This window comes from Macrobrachium nipponense, chromosome 5 (assembly GCF_015104395.2).
Source record: "Macrobrachium nipponense isolate FS-2020 chromosome 5, ASM1510439v2, whole genome shotgun sequence".
In the NCBI taxonomy this organism is placed as follows: Eukaryota; Metazoa; Arthropoda; class Malacostraca; order Decapoda; family Palaemonidae; genus Macrobrachium; species Macrobrachium nipponense.
The window spans coordinates 123,356,376-123,368,875 of NC_061107.1; the positions used below are offsets into that span (position 1 = coordinate 123,356,376).

The 12,500-nt window shown below is 39.7% G+C and overlaps 1 protein-coding gene across 1 annotated transcript in view; it reads left to right on the plus strand.

The window, feature by feature from the left end:
- LOC135215929 (G-protein coupled receptor GRL101-like) overlaps positions 1-12,500 on the plus strand; it is a 312,597-nt gene that overhangs the window by 272,598 nt on the left and 27,499 nt on the right. The window contains exons 20-22 of the mRNA XM_064250884.1: positions 3,678-3,749; positions 5,493-5,691; positions 7,177-7,375. Of these exons, the coding sequence (XP_064106954.1) occupies positions 3,678-3,749; positions 5,493-5,691; positions 7,177-7,375 (470 nt within the window). The remainder of the gene's footprint in view (positions 1-3,677; positions 3,750-5,492; positions 5,692-7,176; positions 7,376-12,500) is intronic.

The following is a 12,500-nucleotide window of genomic DNA, read 5'->3' on the forward strand; positions in this document are numbered from 1 at the left end:
AACTTTGTCAAAAGTCTTTTGGAAATCTAAGTAGAATATATCTATTGCTCTACTATGATCGTAAATACCAAGCATGTCATGGAAAAACTCCAAGAAGTTTGTTAGGCAGGATTTGTTTTGTCTGAATCCGTGTTGACTTTTTAACACCAGGTTGTTTCTGTCAATGTGATCCACAATTTTATCTACAATTATGGACTAATAAATCTTATAGATAGATTGGTCTATAATTATCTGGCTCTTCTCTTAAACCTTTTTGGTAAACTTAAGGCACGTTGCCTAGTTTCCATCCATTAGGTGCTTTTCCTTGTTCTGCAGTTTTCCTGTAGAATTAATATAGGTAAGGAACTATGTCCTCTTTTAACTCTAATTTGATTTGGATGAATCCCATCCTGGCCAGATTTGAACTTGCTTAGCTTTCTTATTTTGTTTTTAACGTCTTCCTCTGTATATATTATTTTGTCTAGTAGTTCTGCCCCTTCATATTTAATAACTGGTACAAGGATTGAATTCACTAGGTTTCCTCCATTGTCTCTTAGGGGGCCTATGCCATTTTTTTTTATTTTCTATTGCACACATAATTCTTTTGGGTTTCCTTACAAACTGCTGTCTCTCTCTTATCCTCATTTATTTTTGCCTTTCTTACTAATTGGTGCCTGCTTGCTTCTTCTGGTGTTATGTGTGGATTCATTTATTTGTGCAATCTGTCTCTTTCTCTTATTCAATTTCTAGTTTTTCTGTTGAACCACTCAGGCTGAGGGTTGCCATTTGTTAGCATTTGCTTTAATGGGATACATATGGAGCGTTTTTCTGTGCATTCTTCTGAAAAGGCCCCAGTACTTATCTACGTTTGTGTTTTTGTCGTACTCTAGATTTTTAACATACTATTTTAGTTTTTTAGGTCTCCTCGACGACAGTCAAATCTCTTTAGTTTATTCTTCTCTTTTTTAAGTTGAATAGTAATAGAAAATGTAATAATGTTATGGTCGTTTTGCTTAGATTTACACTTACTGAAAGGTCAGACACTTGGTTATCTTCTGTTGATAGGCTTAAGTCTAGTATGTTGTTTCCTCTGGTAAGTTTGTCAATTCATTGGTGGAGGAATTCCTTTTTGACAGATTTGTTAAAGAGTCTTTCCTTTTAAGTTTACTGTGGAGTCATAGTGCCCCAGTGTGTTGCTGCATTGAATTCTCCCATTAGTTTGTAGAGTTTGTTGTTTATTCCTTGTCTCAGTAGCGCACACAGCTTCTCGTTGGACATTTGTGGTTGGTGGGGCGGGAGGGTCTGCTACACTTAGTATTAGAGTTTGCTTCTTCTCTGGACGGCTTATATTGATGCCAATTACTTCTTGAGTGGTTTTAATTTTAAACTATTGGACTGAGGTGGTTCTTGACATGTAACATAACGCCTCCGCCTTTTTTATTGGGCCTATCTTTTTTAAACAATTTATATCCTGCTATTTTTTACTCTCCTACGAAGTCTCTTGTTGCCTCTTGCATCATTGTTTCTGTGATACCTATGATATCTAAATCTTCACTTGCTATCAATACTTTGAAGAGATCTACTTTGTTCCGAATAAACTGCGCATTATTCATAGAAATGAGAGAGAGAGAGAGAGAGAGAGAGAGAGAGAGAGAGAGAGAGAGAGAGCTTTCCTAAAGTCTTTCATAGTTCACAGAAATGCAAGGGATAAAGGGAGAGAGAGAGAGAAAGAGAGAGAGAGATCCCGTTTCCTCTCTTCCATATTTCTATCTAGCGATCCCAACTATACGTTTTCATTGTCTTAGGCACTGAATGAGAAAAGATGTCAGTGTTATTTCATATACTCTGATTTAAATTGGCTGGCTAGATGTATCATGTCCAATGAAGATATATTTTTTTCAAGTTTTACTGATATTTAATCACCTTTTGCTTGGAACTTCAAACAGTCATCCCATTTTTTCTTTGGCATCTCAAATTTATCAAACTGACTTGAGAATCTTTGTTAGATTCATTTATTGCTTTTCATCCAAGCAATTTATATCTACTTTTGCCTCTGGTAAGAATTTTCTATTCCCTCTTCTTTTTTATTTCATTTTTTTCCCTTCTTTTGTATTTTCCAGTTACTTAACAGTACATCTTCTTCATTCATCTCAAGGTACATAGAACTTGCCTTTCGGATAACACAGAGTTCACATTCCTAAATTGGCTTCCAAACAAATTTCGCCTATTTTGGGAAGCATTTCCTTCTTTTCCGTTCCCCTTTGAGATATCTCTTTCATGTTTCGCGACCTTCTTTATCTGTCTCGCTTCCTGGGAGAATCAAATCAAGGCAGCTCCTTTGGTCAATAATCCACTCTCACAAATTCACTATTTTTATCTTTCGTTTCTCCACTGCAGATGGCCACGCTATCTTTATTTCAATCTGCTCCAGTGAGTGGAGGAAGAATATTTCCTTCTCTAATTTACTGTTGTGATACAAATTATGCAAACTTTTTGTATATATATATATATATATATATATATATATATATATATATATATATATATATATATATATATATATATATATAATTATATATATATATATATATATATATATATATATATACATATGTATATATATATATATATATACATATGTATATATATATATATATATATATATATATATATATATATATATATATATATATATATATATATATATATATATACATATATATATATACATATGTATATATATATATATATATATATATATATATATATATATATATATATATACTATATATATATATATATATATATATATATATATATATATATATATATATATATATATATATATATATATACATATATACACACGCACACATATATATATATATATATATATATATATATATATATATATTTATATTTTTTTTTATTCTGTAGATGAATTTCGCAGTGCTTTTGTGTTTCCTTTTACTCACAATATCCCATTTTCTCTTTTTATCATGATTTTCTTCATCGTTCTTTGCACCTCACGCTTTTGCACTGCAGGCATTGCTACAAGTTGTTTGCAGTGTCCTTTTGGCCTCATAGCTGCTCCCACTTTTGAGCCTTTTACTCTACCTCCATTCTCATTTACTTCCTTCCATCTTGCTGCCCAACCATTCCAACTCTCCGTTTTCACTGTCTTAATTACTGAATGGCTGCAAGTGTCACAGCGCTTGGGTTTATAGCCTAATTTGTAACAGCTGAAATGAATTCAATTGTTATTTGCGTTCAAAATACATTTATAAATATGGTGAATATCTCCCTTAACTTTTACATTGGTTCATGTGAAAAATCTTGCCCGGGTTTTTGGCTACTTATTTCCGTCATATGGTATTTCCCTGATGTAAGATCATATTGGTATTAATAAAATGACTATGTCCTTTGATAAGTGTTCACCAGTGAAATTCATTCATTACCCGAGTCTGCGGCCATTTATTTTTCTCATATGGCATTTCCTTGATGTAAGATCATAACTGAATTAATGAAATGACTTCATTTGAAAAATGTTCATTAGTTAAATTCATTCAATAGTATAGACCACTATGGCAATGTAAAACTATCCTTGTCAATTAACATGCTGCCAATTGACGAATTTAAACGAAAATGTCCACTTGAAATATCAGTAAACTTTAATGAATTTACCATTTTCTCTATAGGGACATCCGGAACAACGAGATTGCAGTAATGGGGCCAAGAATATTCTCAGGACTCGCAAAGCTGGAATACTTGTAAGTAACTCAACATGAGTTTTTTAACCGTTTCCTCCTTAAATCTCTTTCGCTATGTTCACTACAAATTCTCTCTCTCTCTCTCTCTCTCTCTCTCTCTCTCTCTCTCTCTCTCTCTCCACTTTTCCCCTAGTCTCTCTGTGCAGTACGAGTCATTTTCTTCTGCGCAATCAGCAGACTTTCTTTGTGCTTTACTTAACGGTATATTTGCCTGTCATTATTTGCTTGCTAACGACCATGACGTTTCTAGGAAATGAGATCTTTTTCATCCTTTTCACCCTCATATATTTAGAACTCTGGAGTTACAAAAGACGAGAATAACCTGTTTGTGATTTATAAGTTATTTAGTGATCTATCATGTGTAAAAGAATCAAATAAAAAGAAATTATACCGGTATGCCTCGGATGCAAGAATATTATTTGCTGTTTTTACACATGCGAATGCCAGATGAAGCTGGTTTTACTTTAGTTTTATTTTATTTAATTCCCAGCTAAGCGATTGACCTGAGTACTCTTGCTAACACATTGCCTTGAGTACGCTCGGTAAAGCTGACTTTATTTTATTCCAAGCTAGCCCATCAACCTGAGCACGCCTGATAAAACTGATTTTATTTTATTTTCTATTTATTCCAAGCTAACCCATTGACTTGAGTATATTTGATAAAGCTAACTTTATTTTGTTTTCTGTTTATTCCCAGCTTACCCCTTGGCCTGAGTACGCTTGATAAAGCCGACTTTATTCTATTTTTTTTTTATTTATTACGCTGATGATGGCTATGGAGATCTTAGGATAGATGGAAATGAGTCATTTTTATTGACACGTGTTAAAAAAAAAAAATGGGCATTTGATTATTCGAAATACATGAGTTCCCAAGAACGCAATTCTTTGATAAACTGCTGAAAAGTGTCAGCCATTCATGTACAAGAATATGATTCATGATGAATGAAAGCAAATTAATACGCTGTAATTTCCTTGGCCACCTGCCAGCCACCATTAAATATAATACCATTGGCCTCATCATAATCATCCTAATTCAGTTCGGCAGCATATCCTAATGTGTCCGTACCATTCCGGATATACCAAAATGATAACATTTTCTTATGCATTTTCCTTTTTGTTTGTACTTGCTTTGCACAATTTTATTACACTTTGGCATGCGAAGGGTAAAGCTCCTTTTAATTGGTTATACCATTCAATGAACGATATATTAGATACTCACTCAAGGATTTTAGTTCTAAAGATAATAAATCCTTCGAAGAATCAAGATATCCATAGAAAACTGAAATCAGGTGATTGAGTCATCTTAAATGATGCTTGTTGAACAGACTGTCCTTAAAGTGCTATGAAATCTGCAACACCATTTGCATTAAGCAGAAATACTATAAACACTTACCTCAATCATGAATTATATGATGGTGTATTGATTTTACTTTCCTGCTGATGTTGAGTGTGCTGTAAATATTTGAATGCTTTTGAATGGTCTAATTATGATTTTCCATAATGAATCTTTTGTCAGTAATTTTCTGTTTCATTGCTCTCCACTGAAGAATGAATTTCGGATCAGAAGGGAGGCTGTACAATGCAAAATCACGTGTACATAAGATGACACAATTCAGTAAGAGCCTTGGGTTTCGTTTTTATCTTTACATACAACTCCCCATCAGCACAGTAAAGCTTTATCTAAATATAGCTTTCCATATTTTGTTCGGTTGTTTACTTTTATAAGCACGCCTTTTGCTGCAGATGGACGGACGAATTCCGTTTCTGCTGCCTAGCTCGACAGGTGAAGAAGTGTTCCCCACCACCAGACGAATTTAGTTCCTGTGAGGATCTCATGACCAACACTGTCCTCAGAATCTGCGCCTGGATTCTCGGCACTGTCGCCCTTTCCGGCAACCTCTTGGTCATCATCTGGAGAACTTTCTTTGATAACGATAACAAGGTGAGGGCTTCCAAGAAGCGGTCTTCGTTCGTGTGTATTATGCATCTTCTTGACAACCTCTCTCTCTCTCTCTCTCTCTCTCTCTCTCTCTCTCTCTCTCTCTCAATGCTTATCAGTAATCCGTTGATGTACATTTTTGCAAAAGAAGTTACTTTTCAAGGGATATGGGTAGGAGTCCAAGTACTAGCGTAGTGTCTGAAGAAGAAAAGATGTTTTCTTAAATAAAGCAGACCGCCATACATGTCTTTAAGTTTATTATTCTTTCTTCAGTAAAATTCTACAGCTTAACGAAAAGCATTTCATCGTTCAATGACTTCCTGAATCCTTTTGATCATTAACAAAGACTTAAAATGCACCCTTTAATTTGTCGTTTTAGCCATGTTCCTAACCTTTCAAAGAAAAGCAATCACACCGTCATTGCCACTTGAATCCTCTCTTGTGTCCCCGTAATTAAAGGATTAAATTTTGTAACATTTGCATACGTGTATCTATATAGTTTCCGAATGAATATATACCAACAACTTAATACCGATATAGTTATGGCAAAACGTGGAAATTGAAATGCATGTAGATGGGCACATAGTGAGGAATGACACTCATAGCCGTCGAACTTCGTTTATTCAAGTAAGTTCAACAGAAAATAATTTTAAAAATGTGTCGGTTTTACTGAAAATAATTTAAAAGATGTGTAGCTTAAAGGTGTATTTATAAGTATAAAGGAGCATAAGAGAGAATGTGCATGCTTCATAAGCAAATAAAGTTAATTTACGTAATACAAAAAAATTATGATTTTTTTTAAAGACACTAGAATGAATCTGAATATTTTATCAGAATCATAAATCTAATTATATGAATTTATATTCTTGTTAAGGATTGGATGCTAAATGAAGCGTCCTGCTTTTGGAGGCAAAATTGTTTAATCTTTCGGGAAAACTTGAATCCATTCTGTTCATTCTTTCCAACGGGAAATGTGGAGCTTGTAATACGCTAACAAAGTTTTCCTGAATTCTGCGTTCAAGTTTCTCGAATCGCAATAATTTGGGATTTGGAAGCATTTTCCAATTTACTGTCAATAATATTCCCGATGATTCTGATATCAATAGAATTTAAAAATTCTATGTAACTTTCTTTTTTTGACTGATATTTTACTCTAATAACCTGATCTCCTCTCTCGGTATTTCCTATTATTAATTTCTGTAACTTCTTTTAAATAATCACCATATTCATGGGGAGCTTGAATTTGAAGTTAGTGGCCCTTGCAGTCATCTTCTTTATGAATAAGGTTCTATCTTCTGAAAGATGATAATGCTGTTGTGGGCAAAATGCACATAGAACCTCAGAGGTATATTTGAAAACTTCACATACAAAAATGAATCCAACGTCTTGTCCTGTTAAGTTTGGGTCACTAACTTGTCTGAAATTCTTCCGACGACTTCGTGACGAGAATAACCATGGATACCGCCTCCTTTTCTTGTCCCTGCGTAGGTGCACTCCTTTCTGATCACTCACTTGGCCCTAGGGGACCTTTGCATGGGACTCTACCTCCTCATCATCGCCATTGTCGACGTCAGTTATCGGGGAGTTTACTTCATCTACGACGCCGTCTGGAGAACGTCACCCCTTTGTCAACTGGCTGGATTTCTGTCGACTTTTTCCAGCGAACTATCAGTCTTCACATTGACGGGTAAGTCTCATTGTATCTATTTTTATATGTACTTAAATACATCCATATATACATACACACACATACACACGCACACAACACACACACACACACATATATATATAATATATATATATATATATATATATATATATATATATATATATATATATATATATATATATATATGTATGTATATGTATGTATGCATGTATGTATGTATGTTATGTGTATGTATGATATATATATATATATATATATATATATATATATATATATATATTATATATATATATATATATTACGACCCTTGTGGGGCGTGGTACAAGTTCTTAAAGCACCAGGAAAGAGAGGGCAGTAATAGTGTCCAATAAATAAAGGTCAATGGCGACGAAAACACGAGAGAAAACCTTAACAATATATTACACAAGGCAAGAAAATAAACAACAGTCAGCCTTGTGACTACAGGACAAATATGCAGTCCTTAAAATAAATCCAGTAGGATTACCTAACCTCTAAAACTGCATCCCTAAGACAGTAGCAAAATAACACATAAGCAGTAAATAAAGGGCCCAAATAACATACCTATAACTAAATAAGGTTAGGAAGGAAGGAGGACATACAGAAAGAAAACATTTAAATTCCTACCTAATATTATAAAAATGACAATTTGTCGAAAATTGCATTTTTCCTAACTATACAAACCTGAGGTCCTTTAACAATAGGAAGTAGCTAGCGGCAGCTGGAACGGTCGTAAGCTTCGAACGGGGAAGAACGTAGTTAACTGCTTGTCCGACAGTCGCGCGCCGCGCGACTGGGAGGTAAACAAATCACTTTTGCTTTTGGCCCATGCAAAATACGCAGAGTGAGGGGTGGCATGAGGAGGGACTATATGTAAAGGACCTCAGGTTTGTATAGTTAGGAAAAATGCAATTTTCGACAAATTGTCATTTGTTCCGATACGTAATACAAACCATCGGTCCTTTAACAATAGGAAGACTCACTTCTTGGTGGGAGGAATCTGAGTCTTTTGATGAAGAGACTGGTGTTCGTCCATCCCTGGAATGCCTCCCTGGTCGTAAGAGCGAGGGAGGGATCCAAGCCTCTGTCCGATTGATCGGGGTGTGCACCGCAGGATCAATGGTCAGACCTCTGGGCCGAGTACTAAGAGAGAGGCAAGCGTATCTCTTCGTACCAGCAAGCAAGAACTTGTTCCTGTTTGCAAGAGGCAACATAAAGTATGGGTTGTCTCAAGCTGGCATCCACTTCCTCCCCCTTGTTGGAGGAAGTGGTGGATATACGCTCCTATCCCTAGTGAAAGGGATAGGATGGGGCTCTGTTGAGTAGCTCACCTGCATTTTGTCCTTATCCAGCAGGGTGACGACCGTGTACCCTCTAACCCACAGGTAGAGGGGAAGAAAAAGATGGGAAGAGGAGCCAGTCACACTCTCATTCACTCATCCAATCTTATGGTCACACCAGGACTCGATGCTGTTCAGCCTGCGAGGGTCTGGGTTCGCTACACAACGTGTTGAGCAGCCCACCACGGGTCCAAAGGAAAAAGGATCCAAGGACCTGTGGGCAATATCCCGAAGGTAGAAGGAAGTGCATGTGGTCTGGTTGATCAGACCCCTGCCTTCAGTACCTGCGCCACGGCGGACAAGGCAGCATCTCCTTCGCATCGAAGGCGGTGAAGTCCATTAGGGAGGGGATTGTGAACGACTCGAACCAATCGTCAGGGACCGAAGGGTTCTGAGTCTTCGCTACGAAGTTCGGTACGAAATCGAGCGTCACGGATCCCCATCGCCTGGATGCTTGACTTCGCAGGAGAAGTCATGCAGTTCCTCAGAGGAAAAGAAGGAAATAGTCGCATGACCTATCCCTCTTCTCTACTTCGGTGATGTCCAGTACCCATACTGGTCTGTCCCCCCCTTTTGCCACGAAAGTCTCTCGCATCCTCCTATCCCCATGCAGCGAAGTTCTCGGTAGTGGATAGGACACCGACACTCCATGGTGGGTGTCAATGGTATGGGTACTGTGACAAGCTATTAAAACGAAGTAATGATTGCTCTGTAACAACCGAACTAAGTCAACAGCGTAGTTCGTAACTGACTCGGCCGCTCTGACAGCTGCCGACTGACTGCGTTCGGTAGGAGGCAAGTTGTCAAAGCATCCGAGTAAGTCACGTGACCTTCACCTTTAAAGGGTTATGCCGAGAGACCAAACAAATAATGTATTTGTTTGTCACCAATGCCGGACAGCGAGGTGATGATTCTCTTAAGGCATGTGCCCAACAGGCAAAAGTCAATTGCCTTCTAGAGACCGAGGTCCCTGAAGGTAAAACATCTCATGGTTGTTGAATCTCAGCTAAGGAGAAACAACACTATGTACCGTTGAAGACGAAGGTAGATATTGAATGCAACCTACGTCTTCACAGATGAATCGAGAGAAGGATTCTCAAGATTCATAACCTGTGCTTACAAATGACTGAAAACGCTAACCGCTATTTTCATTGCTGTCCGGTGAGAAGTCGTAGTTGCAATGAAAGCGGGGCGTTCTTCAGTAATGAAAACACAGGGGAAAGCCGCCTGAAGAACTGCTTCTCATGGGCTGAACATTTGGAAGTAGAGCTGTCAGGTCAGAGAGTAGGCGGTGTCTTCTGACACATCTCGTAATTCGGTTGAACAATGAACAATTGTACACCTACGAATAAGAGATATTTTGAAGACAAACTCAGATGTCTGCAAAATCATTCGCATTATCGCAGTGCGATGCAGCGGGAGACTTGTACAGACTTCTGTTACCGTGCGGTAAACAGAAGATGAAAGAGTCCAAGAGATATCCCTGTTGAAAATTCTCGCAATGTCGAAGGCGATGGAATCTAGCATCACAGCAGTAGATGGTCCTTCATTATTGCGAGAATCCCCGTTAATCAGAGACCTAAGTCCATGATTGTTGGGCAGAGATACGGTTTCGGTAGTCAATCAAAGCAGGGCAGAGAGAGACATACATGACCGTGCATATCGGAGGCCCAGCTGATACTGAGCTGCTATCAGGCAGTTCAATACGCAGTAGTTGAGCCTGAGCTCTCGCTGACTCTTCATCCTGAGTTGCCAGGTAATCCATTATTCCACGAAGGAATGCGTTCGGCTAGAACTACCGAGCATAAAAGATATGCTCGAGCAATTATATTTAGGCGAAACGAATTTCGGTAAATATAAAAGTTGAAATGGTGTTGTCGTGACAAAACCATAAGTATATAAAATTGAAACTGAAAACTCCTGGGAGGTTGCAGGCAACCCCGAGTTGCAGTTCAATTAGAATACTTCTCTTATAAGTCGCAATCCGTAGATTAACTAGGATATGCGCCTACCCCTCGGACAATTCAACTGCTTAGTAGAATCATTTGTCGCGAGGTTAATATACGTAGTATATTTGTAGGATTCTGAACAACGATCTCCATCCTAAATTCTTTCCTTCAAGAAACCAAAACCAAAATAAGGATTGGAGATCGACCACCTTCGATCTCTATCAAAGAGAGTGAAGGAGAAGTCTTCCTCGAAGGAAAGCTTCAATGGTGAACAGAATACTAAGACGATAGTTCAAGCCAAACTGGATATTCCCGTCCGATCTTCTCTAGTCCAGGTTGGTCGCCTACTGTGAGATAGTTTCTTCAGCAGCAGTCTTCTCCCAATGCTAGAAATTCCAGGAATTCGAGCATAGGCGAGGTTCCCGATTATCGTGTATATCGGGGATTCTCGTCTCGCTCACTTTGGACCGTGGTCTCGCGTAAGTGTTTGGAGATCGTAAAACTCGAACACTGAATGCGTTAGAAATTCCGTAGAATTCTAAGCAGTCTGCGAAACCCCCACCGAATTCGTCAAACGATATCGGCTGGTGGTCCTCTCGATTCCCGTAGAAATCGAGAATGGGGCAGGATTCCTCCTCAACGACCGGGGCTTACGTCAGGTAGGACCCGAAGGTCCCCCCGGTAGCGCAGTCCCGAACGTGGGATCCTACAGAGAAATCTCTGTAGGATCCCTCCCCTTTCCCTCGTAACCGTAAGGAGAGAGGGAATGGGGGAGGAATTGGATACTCGCTCGCCTACCAGTGGAACTAGCAGTTGGAGAAGAGTAGGAACAGCCATCGCCTTGCGGCGATGGCCTCTTAGAGTCTGGGAAAACGTATCGTCAGGAGGAAAAACGTTTTCCCGCGGAGGGTTACGAACTCTCACTGTAGGTAAGGGTCTGCCGCGACTGTGAACGTCGTCTGGGTGGGGCTGATCGACACCTGACAGGAGAGAAACCGATACCGTCCTCCGACTCATTCCAGTCCTCGTCGAGGTCGAAACCTCTCAGGAGGACCGAAGGAGTATTCAAATACGGTGTCCGAAGACACGTAGAAACGCCGCTGTCGCAGTAGAGGAGGTGAAGTAGCTTGATCGACCGGCCAGAACTGAGAGAGCCTTCTTGTCCGGAGACGAGAGACTCTGGTTCGAGACAGAATCGGCAAGTTCCGATCGCGGCAGACCCACCGTCGGTTTGGGTTCCCTCTCGAGCCCCAAAACGACTCGAGCAGAGACGTGGGCTCTGCTGGTGGGAGCGGCAATCCTTCCGCAAGGTCATTATGCTGACGAATCAGCTTAATGACTTCTGCAAATTCCTCTGTATCTCGGGAGTAAACCGTGTCTTGCGGAGTAGGACCGTCCAGTCCCTCCAACAAGAACAGATCCCGAGATACTCCTCCTTCAGAAGGAGGAACAGCGGCAGACCCCCTGACGGTCGCCTCCAGCTAATTGCGCGTATGTCCTGGTCGGTCTAGAACCGTGCCTGGTCCATACGGCGTCATAGCGGGATCGCGAGCGGCGCACCTCTCGCGATCACTCATAGGTACCTCGCTCCTCCCGGTGTAGCCCGAGGAGGTTGAAGGTACAGGAGAGGCAGACCTGACGCTCCCCCCTAGCTCGCTGGCAGGACCAGCGTGCTTGGAGGGCTGCTGCTGATCGTCCACCCGCAGTGGCGATCGAGCAGCAGGCCTAGCCTTGCCGCTCGCCTGGGGCGAGAGGCTCGGCTGAGAACGTCGACGCTGATCTCTAGCGTCAGGCGAGCTGTTGCTGGTTACCGTCTCCGCCCGGTCCCGATGGGAG